Source organism: Nerophis ophidion, linkage group LG12 (assembly GCF_033978795.1).
Source record: "Nerophis ophidion isolate RoL-2023_Sa linkage group LG12, RoL_Noph_v1.0, whole genome shotgun sequence".
NCBI classification, from domain to species: domain Eukaryota; kingdom Metazoa; phylum Chordata; class Actinopteri; order Syngnathiformes; family Syngnathidae; genus Nerophis; species Nerophis ophidion.
This window is the reverse complement of record NC_084622.1, coordinates 66,745,976-66,760,317: the sequence shown is the minus strand read 5'-3', so window position 1 is coordinate 66,760,317 and position 14,342 is coordinate 66,745,976. Positions and strand designations below refer to the sequence as shown.

Sequence of the window (14,342 nt, the reverse complement as noted above, 5' to 3'; positions counted from 1 at the left end):
GACGGACCGAAGAGTTAACTTGTGATATGTATTTTTGTGTACAAAAGGTAATGCTCGATTGTCCAGTTTGAGTCAGGTGTAGACAGAATAAATTGAAAAACGGCAAACACAGCATCTGCAGCTTCCCAATATTTTTATGGATAAATGTTCTTTGTTTGGACGTTTGTGGCTACAGGCCGCGGATGCTGGTTGCAGCTTGTGTGATGCGGACTCAACAGGGGCTAATTGGTCGTTTAGGCTGCTAACCAGTAGGGCATGTTTTTAAATGGTTTGTTTCTCTTATTCAGTCGTCTACTTTTTTCTTTTTTTGCACTTTCTCACTTCTGGTGGTTGGAGGACAGAATTGTGATGATCTCTGAGCGCATGTCAACTGTCTAACCAAAACTTATGTTTGTTTCCGACGTAGACAAAGCAGGAACAGCATGTAACTAGGGCTGGGCGATATATCAAATACACTCGATATTTCGCGGGCGTTTTTTTGTGCGATATAGAAAATGACTATATCCTGATATTCGAGTAAAAGTTCTTATGCAGTTGCTTTTAGCTGCGGGCATCACACTACAGGCTCTTCTCACTCTTGTCTCTCCTTCTCACAGAGACATAAAACAAGCACACCTTGTTACATAGGTCACATACTTGTTACATAGGTCACATACTGTCATGCGTGGAACATCATACTCTCGCGGACCAGAGATCAAGTGGTGCTAGCGGTAATACGAGTGAATGAATGTGCAAATCTGGTAACAAATGAAGGAAGAAAAATTAATTTCCAAGAAAAAATGCACAGGGTCCATCGTCTGGCGGGGTTTTGGCTTCAAGCGGGAAGCTGTTGAACAGACAACCGTAATATGTCAAGTATGCGACAAAAGCGCTGCTACAAAAAGTAGCATTACTGCTAATTTGTAGCATCATTTTAAAAGTCTCCCGCTAAAGAATGAAGAGTGCTTGAAACCCCGCATGTCAACATCTCCTGCCGGTGCAACATCCACAAAATGCCAAAGCAACCATTTCCAGATAAACACCGTACAAAACAAATAGTCAACAACAGAAGGAGATAATGTCCGCAGTAACCTATCACATAGCGAAGGACATACACTATTTGGTTTCCTATTATGTAGCTAATTTTTATTTGACAGTTATTGAAATATCTTGTGTGACATCATGCACAAAAGTGCACTTTATTTGTTTTAAACTGTTGTTGTGGCGTTCTGTACAAAAATTGCACTCTAGTGTTGTTTTGTTATGTCATTTTAGTGACATCATGCAGAAAAGTGCACTCATAGCTTGTTTTAAAATGTCGCTGACAATCTTGCACTTTCTGTTTTGAAATGACATGAATGTTTGTGCCACTGCTTAATAACTTTTTAATAAATACACTTGCTAAATTGAGATCGTTGTGATTTCCTTCTTTTCATGAAAGTTTTAAATGATCATATATTAATGCAGTATGAACAAGAATGTTTTTAATGTAGACACATAGAATCATACTGGGATTATATGTATCAAATGTTCATTCAAGGCTAAGGCAAAAATATTGAGATATATATCGTGTATCGCGATATGGCCTAAAAAAATAGAGATATTAAAAAAAGGCCATATTGCTCAGCACTACCTGTCACTATTTAAACTCCATGTGCAGATCTGAATGCCTATTATTTAAATGTTAAACTAAGTTTGAAGCAAAGGTGGTAATAATAATGGCAACGTTTAGCAAGGCGTGTGTTAAAGCAGTTGTGAGAATAGTGTGTGTGTGTGTGCTCCTTTTAAGAATGGCAGTATGTGGCGTGAGTGACAGCAAGAAGAGGTCGCGGTAGCATGTGCAGGAGTGTTTATAGCATGGTGGGAGTGCCCTGTGGAAATTGTAAATAAAGTGACCAAGTTGTAACTAATCGACGGCCTCGTCATTCCGACCAAAGATCATAGCTTTACGGACCCAATATTACCCTTGACAAAACATTGGCCCCGGAGGGAACGTCTCCCATGCGCTACTCGACCACAGTTTGGGAGCTGACAAGCAGAAAAGGTGTAAAACAACCCTTGACATTTAAAGTGTCATCTTTATTGTTAGTTTTGAAGTCCAAATACCTCCAAATTGCACTTCATTCACCCTTTTTGTTAACCAGTATTAGTATTGTTTTTTGCCATTCTTCCCCACCCTGAAGTTATTTCTTGTATACACTTTTGTGTGCGTTCTGACACACTCAACATCATGTGCCTTGGCTCTGTAGTCACTGCTGCACAGCGGCAATCAGATGAAAGAATGGTACCGGTTCTTTTCAAAGGTGGTATTGTACCGATTTCAATTAATTTGTACCGTGATGCTGTATTAGTACCGGTATACGGTACAATCCTAATATGAAGACTTTTTAAATTCACTTTATGTTTAGAATCCTTTCCTCACAATGCTTTTCTATCTGCCCTGTGTCTGTCCCTGTGCCCTTCAGGTGGGTTTATGTCTTGGCTCCAGGTTGGACAGTCTAGCACTGCCTGGCAGCAGTGTGTCTGAGGCCTCCCTGCTGGCCCTCCTCCCTCGCCTCACCTCCCTCCGCAGGCTCGACCTGAGAGGGCTGGACAGTCTCTTTATGTCTGGAGCTTTCCTCTCCAGGGAGGAACACAGACTGCAGGTGACATCACTTCTTGCTACCATTATTGAAATATGGCTCGTCTTCTAACTGATGCAGCGACTCTTGTTTTTTTAGTCACTATTGTTGGCATGTGCCAGTCCTTTGAAGTGTTCTTGTATGTTCTGCCTTTTAAAAAGGTTAAAATTGAAGTCAGGCTGCATCTAACAACAATTTCATAGTTGACAATTCATTGTCTAGCTTAATGATTTGTTGACGAATTGGGAAATGAATATTCAGTGGCTCTAATATAGCCATCTGCTTTTTAATTTAGCTTGAGATCATTTTAGGCATTTTCAGCAAACGTGCTCTTCTTGATTTGCTAAGAATAATCCTTACAAATTCTTCCTATCGATGTAATCAAGTCTTCTTCTGTGTTTCGTTTGTTGAAAGCCATACAGAATCAAGTTGGTAGTATGTGGATCTATTTTTCTTTTGGTCCCTAGTAACTGGCTACTTGCTCATGGTTGGATGTGCAGTCTGAGCCAGGCGATGTCTTCCTATGCCAGAAAAGTAGTTCCTCTGTTTGCGCTTACAATAACAATGTCCCTCTAGCTTGATTAATATGCAGGTCACGGCATGTAAATGTTTAGACGTTTCGGGTTTTATAGGCAAAATAGACGTATCCTAATGGCCTTGTAAACCTACTTCTGCTACTCGCCTCAAACCAGCTGTTTTTCACTATTTAGAACGCACAGAAAAGGGAAAGACATGTAAGGATTGTGAAGTGAATTATATTTATATAGCGCTTTTCTCTAGTGACTCAAAGCGCTTTACATAGTGAAACCCAATATCTAAGTTACATTTAAACCAGTGTGGGTGGCACTGGGAGCAGGTGGGTAAAGTGTCTTGCCCAAGGACACAACGGCAGTGACTAGGATGGTGGAAGCGGGAATCGAACCTGCAACCCTCAAGTTGCTGGCACAGCTGCTTTACCAACCGAGCTATGATTGTGGCTTATGGGCAACATTCCCAAAAAACTGCAGTCTCTTTTTAAGCAATAACGTGTGTACAGAAATCAATGTTTTCCATTGGTTCCTAGGTCAGATCGGCCTTATCTGGGCTAGAAGAACTGGATCTTTCCGACCTGCGCTACCTCTCTGACCTCACCTTCAACCGACTCACAGGATGCACGCCTCGGCTCCGCCGCCTCTCCTTGGCTGGCTGTCATATTGCTTTTGAGTTTGACCCATACCGCGGATGCCCGGTGGGAACTGTGGAGGTTTCCTCAGCACTGCTCTCGCTGAGGAATGTGCGGAAGTTGCTGATGAAGCAGAACACCACCATTGTCGCCCTGGACCTCAGCAGGACCGCCATCACCCCTGAGTCACTTCGCACAATTGCCCAGGTCAGCAAACCTCATCTTGTACAATGGCTGTATAAACACTACTTTTCTGGGGGTACAATTTTAAGATGATTTTGCTGCTCAAATATAAGATAAATGTGAATAATATAAGCTACTGTATTTCCTTGAATTGCCGCCGGGGCGCTAATTAATTTAAAACCTCTTCTCACTCCGGCGTTTACCAAAGGCATGCGGTAAAGTCAAGTATGCGCTAATTATTTTAAAACCTCTTCTCACTACGGCGCTTACCAAAGGCATGCGGTAAATTTAGGCCTGCGCTTATAAATTTGAGTGTGATGTAAGGATACCATCATGAAAAGCACATTTAATAAAAAAAACGTTATGGTCTTACCTGTACTTATAAAGGAAGTCCATGCGCAGCTCCTTCTGATCAAAAGCATCGATAACGTGTTTATAGAAGTCTTATCTTTCTTCAGTTTTAAAAGTCTCTGTCTCGATTGAGATCTTCCTTTATTACCTCCTGCTTGGATTAAAAGTCCAGTTTAGAAAACTGTTTTATTTTAGATATGTAATCCTCAATGTTAAAAGTGCAAGCGAGAGGAAAAAATAAACGATCGCTGCTCACTCTTGCTGCTTGTTGTCACGTCTTCTGCAGCCGAGTAGTCGCAAGAAGGATCACTAGCGCCCTCTACCACCAGAAGGCGGGAGTCATTCAATGACTCATATTTGACACACGCAGCTACGGTATATTAATAATACATAGCTGCTTACTGTTCTTTTTAGCATATTCAATAGCTTGGACCTTAATTCCTACTGAATAGCTCTTAATCTTCTTCCCTTTATGCAATTTCAAATGATTGAAATCAGTCTCCTCCATTTTGAAAATGATAACCGGTGAAGTGTCACTCGTGACGTGACGAGTTTGACCCGGCGGAAATTCTAGGCATATGCTAATTATTTGGCGAAACAAGTTTGACCCGGCGAAAATTCTAGACATGTGCTAATAAAAATAATATTTTGCGAAACGAGTTTGACCCGGCGTTAATCCTGAGCCGGCGGTAATGCTAAGCATGCGCTAATTATTTTGCGAAACGAGTTTGACCCGGCAGTAATTCTAGGCAGGCGCATACTATATACTCGGCGGGGATTCAAGGATATACGGTATAACCATTTACCATTTACCCACGCAGTCACGGGGAGAACATGCAAACTCCACACAGAAAGATCCCGAGCCCTGGATTGAACTCAGGACTACTCAGGACTTTCGTATTGTGAGGCACATGCACTAACCCCTGTTTCCCTGTGCTGTTCGAAAAAATAACTTAATTGAAATAAAAATAGAATAACCTATAACAAACAATACTAATCATACAAAATAAATACAATATAATAGGAACAAAGAATGATGCCTGTAATAAAATAAAATTATAAGGGCCTTGTATAATTACAAATAGGAAGCAAGTAACATTGAAATTACCATTTTAACACAGGAGTATCACTATATACTATATTACTTGTATTTAAAAAAAGATAAGTGCAATAATAACCTGGGTATTCATGTAATGGATAATAAAGAACCAAACTAAACAAAAAGACTGACAAAGTACAATATAAATTGAGGGACAATATATTTAGCAAGTAAACATATACACATTTGAAAAGGTATTAATAGTAGGAGTGGTGTTTGATCTTTGGACACACAACTGGTTACATTACCATACAAACTGTACATGCTAACATGTCACACGCACAAGCCATATCACCTGCAGGCTGCAGCGCGACCTGCATCACCAGTAGGTGCACCTGTGCGCTGTGTTGAAACAAACAGTCATGCAGTAACAATGTAGGCGTGTTTTATTCATTAAACAAATCATTGAAGCAACAACATTCAAATTGATGCTTTTTTCTAATGGATGAATCGTTGCAGTGCTAATGGCTAGTTATGTCGACATAAACAAGTTGTATCTTTTTCAAAAAATTTAAATATTAAACGTGTGTCGTTGCAGGTTGAAGGTCTGGCCTTAGAGGAGCTGTGTCTGCAAAGCTGCAAGGAGCTGACAGACTATTCAGTGGAGGTGCTGCTGAAGCACCAACCCAGCCTCCAGAGATTGGACATCAGCGGCTGCACTGAGCTGACCAGCAGGAGCGTAGTCGCCATCGCACGAGGCCTGAGCTCGCTGACGCACTTATCTCTGTCACGTGCCTGGAGGATCACTGAAACAGGTGTCAGTCAATAGTTCAACACTATTATTACCATCAGTGTATACATAAACTTAGATATCCAGCTACTGAATAAGTCAACATCGCTAAAAGCCTGTGAATGTTGTCATTCATGCAGGTCGTGTTCTCGCAGTCAATACGTCCTAACTGATCTGCTCTGATTGTCTTAAGGGGTCGGCAACCCAAAATGTTGAAAGAGCCATATTGGACCAAAAATACAAAAACAAATCCATCTGGAGCCGCAAAAAATTAAGACATATTACATACAGATAGTGTGTCATAAGATATAAATTGAATTATGAGGACCTAAAGGAAATTAAATGAGCTCAAATATACCTACAAATGAGGCATAATGATGCAATGTGTACATACAGTTGGCCTAAATAGCATGTTAGCATCGATTAGCTTGCAGTCATGCGGTGACCAAATATGTCTGATTAGCACACTTCACATAAGTCAATAACATCAACAAAACTCACCTTTGTGCATTCATGCACAACGTTAAAAGTTTGGTGGACAAAATGAGACAGGAAAAGAAGTGGCATAAAACATGTCTTAGAAAGTCAGAGAAAGTTACACATGTAAACAAACTACAGTGAGTTCAAGGACCACCAAAATTAGTAGGACAAAACAGCGCTCGCCAAATACTCGAATCAGTGAAGCATGTTTAATACAAACAGTGTGCTTTACAACAATTAGGGAGGTTTGTGTCATGTTTGTCCTCCAACAGAAACCATATTAAAACAAAAAATATGTTTGTTCCCCTCATCTTTTTCCATTTTTCATGGGACGGCGTGGCGCAGTGGGAGAGTGGCCGTGCGCAACCCGAGGGCCCCTGGTTCAAATCCCACCTAGTACCAACCTCGTCACGTCCGTTGTGTCCTGAGCAAGACACTTCACCCTTGCTCCTGATGGGTGCTGGTTGGCGCCTTGCATGGCAGCTCCCTCCATCAGTGTGTGAATGGGTAAATTTGGAAGTAGTGTCAAAGCGCTTTGAGTACCTTGAAGGTAGAAAAGCGCTATACAAGTACAACCCATTTATCATTTATATATTTTTGAAAAAGCTCAAAAGAGCCACTAAGGCGGCGCTAAAGAACCGCATGCGACTCCAGAGACACGGGTTGCCAACCCCGGTTTTAGAAGATGTTCTCATTGAGCAGGCTTCATTGCTCACAGTCCTAAACAATGTATGTACCCTCTGAAAGTGCCCAGACAAGGAGGGTTTTGCGCCATTGTGGTGGACTTCATCCTAAGAAAATCTTCATAGACCTTTTAGAGCAGGGCTCTTCCAACTAAATTGTTTTGGGGGCCACATTTCCAGAAAGCTGAGGACTGGGGGGTCAGACTTCTCCCTTCACTATTTTTATTTTGTACTGTGTAATCCAGAGAACTAGTGTCCTCCACAGTAGACGTTTGATTTTGGAGTGTTTATTTTGTCCGAGTAACAGGAGCGCTCTGCTGTTTTTAAGGACCTTCTCAGCATAAAAGCTACCTTTTTTTTGGACCAAAAGCTGCATTTAAAATCCTTTAATTTTCTCAAAAATGGACAGTGCGCCTTAAAACCCGGTGCGCCTAATTAGGTACTGAATAATTCTGGTTGTGCTTACCGACCTCAAAGCCATTTTATTTGGTACATGGTGTAATTATAAGTGTGACATATGAGGTACGTGGAGACTGCAATATGACGCCTGTAAACAACACCAAAACTAAATATTCCATTGAGAAAAAAGAACATTACACACGGCACTCAAAAATCTGTCAAAATGTTTTAGTATGACCGCACCGCTTGATGGACTGTCGGCCTATTACGGCTACCGTAGTCAGATATACAAGTATTTCTATGGTGTGTGTATAAGGACTGCAAAATGGCACCTGTTAGCGGGCATATTATCTGGCTTTTTGTTTCACAATATTATGCAAAACCAACTTTTCTTACCTTCAGGTACTTGCTGATGTCTATTTGCGCATGTCCGCCACTGTAGTCTGCGCCGATTCCATAGTCAATAAACTTCTTTTTCACTATCTTCTTGTTATGGGACATTCACCCTATGCTGTTGCTAATATACAGTAGTGTAAAGTTCTAACTTATATCTCGCTATGGAAGCGCTAAAAACTACGAGTGTAGTGGGTTTGCATAATACACCCACGGAACTTTAGTTATTAGAGAGTTCCAGTTGGACGTTTTTTCACGGGACACAATTCTGGTGTTGTTGCACTAGTGAGCCACAGATGAGGAGATGCCGCTCCTTTATTGATTGAAGTACAGTCTGAATGTCATTAAAACAGTTAGCTCCATCTTTTGACACTTCTTCCACTGCCGTCCTTGCACGCTACACCGCTACAACAAAGCTGACGGGGAGAAAACGGTGTCGAAGGTGAGCCACGTAAATAAGACCCACAAAACGACGCATCCTGAAGAGACTGTCAGAAAGTGACTTGAAGATGATCTGTAAAACATCTTCTATGCAACATTTTGACCAAGGAACCACCATTACATGTTATGTAGACCAAAAGGAAGTGTTTTAAAATCATAATAAGACCCCTTTAATGCGCCTTATAATCCGGTGCGCTCTATCCAGCACTCTCGTGTTTTTAAGACTCTGCTGCAAAAATGTGAGTCTCTTTTTGAACTGAACTCTGTGGCCACTAGTTAAAAAGCCCAAATGGTGACAAAGACAGGACCTAAAATGAAACCATGAGGCGCAACTAAAGAGGTTGAACAAATGACTAGTGACTGCATCTGAAGTAAACAAGTTACAGTAAAAACTTGGATACAAAAATAATGTTAGCAGTAAAAAAATGAGACTGCCAGAAAGGAGAGGAATAAAAGGAGTTTCTTGAGGAACGCCTCAGTTATGTAAATCACAAGTTATAATGTTTGCTAGCATGGTTAAAGTGTCAATGTAAGGATCTGCCAATGTGGTCCCAGTTTCTCTACACCAGTGTTTTTCTACCTTTTCTGAGCCAAGGCACGATTTTTTCATTGAAAAAATCCAGACGCACACCACCAACAGAAATCCTTAAAAAACGAAACTCGGTTGACAGTAAAAAGTCATTCTCGCAATTGTTGATATGAATTCAAAGCATAACCAATAATGCCTCACTATAGCTCTTAGGAGTGTGGGGAAAAATCGAATCGAATGCGTTGTGCAATTCAGAATCGATTATCATTTAAAACTTTTTTTTTTTTTTTACTTTTTTTATTTAATCTATCCAACAAACCACTACACAGTAATACCATAGCAATGCAATCCAAAAACAAAGCTGAGCCAGCAACACTCAGAACTGCAATAAACAGAGCAATTGAGAGGAGACACAAACACCACACAGAACAAACCAAAAGTAGTGAAACAAAAATTAATATTATCAACAACAGTATCAATATTAGTTTTAATTTCAGCATAGCAGTGATTAAAAATCCCTCATTGACATTATCATTAGACATTTATAAAAATAAAAAAAAAGAACAATAGTGTCACAGTGGCTTACACTTGCATGGCATCTCATAAGCTTGACAACACACTGTGTCCAATGTTTTCACAAAGATAAAATAAGTCATATTTTTGGTTCGTTTAATAGTTAAAACAAATTTACATTATTGCAATCAGTTGATAAAACGTCCTTTACAACTATAAAAGCTTTTTTTTCTTCTTTTTTTTTAAATCTACTACTCTGCTAGAATGTCAGCAGACTGGGGTACATCCTGCTGAGATCTAATGTATTGAATGAATACGGAATCGTTGTGAATCGGAAAAATATTGTTTTTGAATCGAGAATCGAATCGAAAAAAATCGATATATTATCGAATCGTGACCCCCAAGAATCGATATTGAATCGAATCGTGGGACACCCAAAGATTCGCAGTCCTAATCGCTCTTGTACCACCTGTCACATCACGCCGTGACTTATTTGGAGTTTTTTGGTGTTTTCCTGTGTGCCGTGTTTTAGTTCTTGTCATGCGCTCCTTTTTTGGTGGCTTTTTCTCTTTTTTTGGTATTTCCCCGTAGCAGTTTCATGTCTTCCTTGAACGTTATTCCCAACACCCGCTTAGTTTTCGCAATCAAAATTATTTCAGTTGTGCAGACTCTATCCTTCTTTGTGGTGACATTGTTGATTGTCATGTCATGTACGGATGTACTTTATGGACGCCGTCTGCTCCACGCGCTGTAAGTCTTTGCTGTTGTCCAGCATTCTGTTTTTGTTTACTTTGCAGCCAGTTCGGTTTTAGTTTCATTTTGCACAGCCGTCCCTAAGCTTCAATGGCTTTTCTTAGCGGCACTCACCTTTTGTTTATTTTTTCTTTAAGCGTTAGATACCTTTTTTACCTGCACACTGCCTCCCGCTGTCGTCTGCATATTGTGTTCACGACAAACATCTACAAAGCAATTAGCTACCTGCTGCCTCCTACTGATATGGAAGGGTATTACATGGTTACTCTGCCGAGCTCTAGACAGCACAGACACTCAACAACGGCACATTTCCTAATCTTAATTACTGGTTTGCAATAAATATTTTTAACCCAAATAGGTGAAATGACATAATCTCCTACGGCACACCAGACTGTATCTCCTGTAGGGATTTTCTGTCAGTTTTAAACTGAACATCTGGTTTTGGCCCTCGGGCCGCCAGTCGTGTTTAAGCTGCCATGAACATTTTTTGGGGCGGTTATGAAGGTTAATGATGGTGGTCATGTGGTCCACAGGCCTGGCTGACCTGCTGTCTGTGTCTTCCCTGAAGAGTGTGGATCTCTCCGAGTGTCTTAACATCGGGGGCACAGAGATGGTGAAGGGTTTGTCTCGCTGTGATGCTGAGCGAGCACAGCTAGAGACTCTCCACCTCAGGAGCTGCGCTTACGTCCGGGTCCGTCCTTGTCCCACCCGTCACATTTGGGTTGGAAAAACAAACAGCTATTTAATAACATCCTTTTTTTTTTTTTCATTTTCAGGACGAGGCTGTTTTGGCCCTCACGCAGCTTGTAGGCAGCACTTTACTTCAGCTGGACCTGACCGCCTGTGTCAATGTGACCGATCTGTCGGTGCGTGCCATCGCCTCCTACCTGCAGGGCCTGGTAGTGCTCCGCCTGGGTGGGTGCAAGGAGGTGACTGACTGGGGTCTGCTGGGCATAGTGGAGAACAGGACGTGTGAACTGGATGAAGAGAAGGTGAAGACACATTGTAGTTGTATCTCCTGCTCAGTGGCCTAGTGGTTAGAGCAGGGGTCACCAACGCGGTGCCCGCGGGCACCAGGTCGCCCGCTGGCCTGTTCTAAAAGTAGCTCAAATAGCAGCACTTACCAGTGAGCTGCCTCTATTTTTTAAATGGTATTTATTTACTAGCAAGCTGGTCTCGCTTTGCTGGACATTTTTAATTCTAAGAGAGACAAAACTCAAATAGAATTTGAAAATCCAAGAAAATATTTTAAAGACTTGGTCTTCTCTTGTTTAAATAAATTCATTTATTTTTTTACTTTGCTTCTTATAACTTTCAGAAAGACAATTTCAGAGAAAAATACAACCTTAAAAATGATTTTAGGATTTTTAAACACATATACCTTTTTACCTTTTAAATTCCTTCCTCTTCTTTCCTGACAATTTAAATCAAGTATTTCTTTTTTTTAATGTAAAGAATAATAAATACATTTTAATTACATTTTTCATTTTAGCTTATGTTTTTTCGACGAAGAATATTTGTGAAATCCATCCATTCATTTTTCTACCGCTTATTCCCTTTGGGGTCACGAGCGCGCTGGTGCCTACCTCAGCTACAATCGTGCGGAAGGCGGTGTTCACCCTGGACAAGTCGCCACCTCATTGCAGTTGTGAAATATTTCTTCAAACTTATGATTAAAATAAAAATAAAATATCCTGGCAAATCTAGGAAATCTCTACAATCAAATTTAAATCTTATTTCAAAGTCTTTTGAATTTCTTTTAAAATTTTTGTTCTGGAAAATCTGAAGTGAAGTGAATTATATTTATGTAGCGCTTTTCCTCTAATGACTCAAAGCGCTTTACTTAGTGAAACCCAATATCTAAGTTAGATTTAAACCAGTGTGGGTAGCACTGGGAGCAGGTGGGTCAAGTGTCTTGCCCAAGGACCCAACGGCAGTAACTAGGATGGTGGAAGCGGGGATCGAACCTGCAACCCTCAAGTTACTGGCACGGCCACTCTACCAACCGAGCTATACCGCCCAAATCTAGATGAAATAATGATTTGTCTTTGTTAGAAATATAGCTTGGTCCAATTTGTTATATATTCTAACAAAGTGCAGATTGGATTTTAACCTATTTAAAACATGTCATCAAAAATATATATTTATTGTGAGAAATCATTAAGATGATCAGTGTTTCCACAAAGATAAATATCATGAATTATTAATAATAACATAGAGTTAAAGGTAAATTGAGCAAATTGGCTATTTCTGGCAATTTATTTAAGTGTGTATCAAACCGGTAGCCCTTCGCATTAATCAGTACCCAAGAAGTAGCTCTTGGTTTCAAAAAGGTTGGTGACCCCGGGTTAGAGTGTCCGCCCTGAGATGGGTAGGTTGTGAGTTCAAACCCCGGCTGAGTCATACCAAAGACTATAAAAATGGGAGCCATTACCTCCCTGCTTGGCACTCAGCATCAAGGGTTGGTATTGGGGGTTAAATCACCAAAAATGATACCTGGGCGTGGCCACAACTGCCGCTCACTGCTCCCTTCACCTCCCAGGGGGTGAACAAGGGTGATGGGTCAAATGCAGAGGACAAATTTCACCACGCCTAGTGTGTGTGTGTGTGTGTGTGTGTGTGTGTGTGTGTGTGTGTGTGTGTGTGTGTGTGTGTGTGTGTGTGTGTGTGTGTGTGTGTGTGACTATCATTGGTACTTTTTTTTTAATTGACAATAATTAATAGTTTATTATTATACAATGGAACCTCCATTTACAAACTCCTCTATTTGTGTCCTTTCCAGTTTCCGAACGTTTTTGTCGCGCCAAATATACTCTACCTCCGTGAATGAACCACTTCTCGGCGTACAAAAGCTTCATTCATTCATTAATTTTGCATGCCACTTGAAGCCATGACATCACTTCCTGTACACATGGGCACAGCCATTTTTACAGTAAAAAATAAATAAATTTACATTTACTACCATATTTACTTGAATTGCCGTCGGGTATATAGTAAGCGCCTGCCTAGAATTACTGCCGGGTCAAACTCGTTTCGCAAAATAATTAGCGCATGCTTAGCATTACCGCCAGCTCAGGATTAACGCCGGGTCAAACTCGTTTCGCAAAATAGTATTTTTATTAGCGCATGTCTAGAATTTCCACCGGGTCAAACACGTCACGTCACGAGTGACACTTCACCTGGCATCATTTTCAAAATGGAGGGGACTGATTTCAATAATTTGAAATCGCATAAAGGAAAGAGGATTAAGAGCTATTCAGTAGGATTTAAGGTTCAAGCTTTTGAATATGCTAAAAAGAATTGTAAGCAGCTATGTTTTATTAATATACTGTAGCTGCGTGTGTCAAATATGAGTCATTAAATGACTCCCGCCTCCTGGTGGTTGAGGGCGCTAGTGATCCTTCTTGCGACAACTCTGCTGCAGAAGAAGTGACAACAAGCAGCAAGAGTGAGCAGCGATCCTTCATTTTTTCTTCTGGCTTGCACTTTTAACATGGAGGATTACATATCTAAAATAAAACAGTTTTCTAAACTGGACTTTCAATTGAAGCATGAGGGAATAAAGGAAGATCTCCATCGAGACAGAGACTTTTAAAACTGAAGAAAGATAAGGAAGACTTTTATAAACAAGTTATCGATGTTTTTGATCAGAAGGAGCTGCGCATGGACTTCATTTATAAGTAAAGGTAAGACCATAATAACGTTTTTTTTTATTAAATGTGCTTTTCATGATGGTATCCCTACATCACACTCAAATTTATAAGCGCTGGCCTAAATTTACCGCATGTCTTTGGTAAGAGCCGGAGTGAGAAGAGGTTTTAAAATAATTAGCGCATGCTTGCCTTTACCGCATGCCTTTGGTAAACGCCGGAGTGAGACGAGGTTTTAAATAGCGCCCCGGCAGCAATTCAAGGAAATACGGTAATCGATTTTATTATCTTTCATGTCCAAATTGCGATGCATCTAAAAATCGATGACTTCCCTCACCTTTAATTGATGTGAAGTTTTTATTGTTTTATAAAATAC

The 14,342-nt window shown here is 40.5% G+C and overlaps 1 protein-coding gene across 4 annotated transcripts in view; it reads left to right on the top strand.

Moving 5' to 3' along the window:
* LOC133563727 (F-box/LRR-repeat protein 14-like) overlaps positions 1–14,342 on the top strand; it is a 35,989-nt gene that overhangs the window by 12,192 nt on the left and 9,455 nt on the right. For 3 of the 4 annotated variants that reach the window (XM_061918026.1, XM_061918028.1, XM_061918027.1), the window contains exons 5-9: positions 2,445–2,624; positions 3,664–3,969; positions 5,934–6,150; positions 10,850–11,007; positions 11,093–11,308. In XM_061918026.1, the coding sequence (XP_061774010.1) occupies positions 2,445–2,624; positions 3,664–3,969; positions 5,934–6,150; positions 10,850–11,007; positions 11,093–11,308 (1,077 nt within the window). The remainder of the gene's footprint in view (positions 1–2,444; positions 2,625–3,663; positions 3,970–5,933; positions 6,151–10,849; positions 11,008–11,092; positions 11,309–14,342) is intronic. The other variant, XM_061918029.1, reaches the window with a different exon arrangement.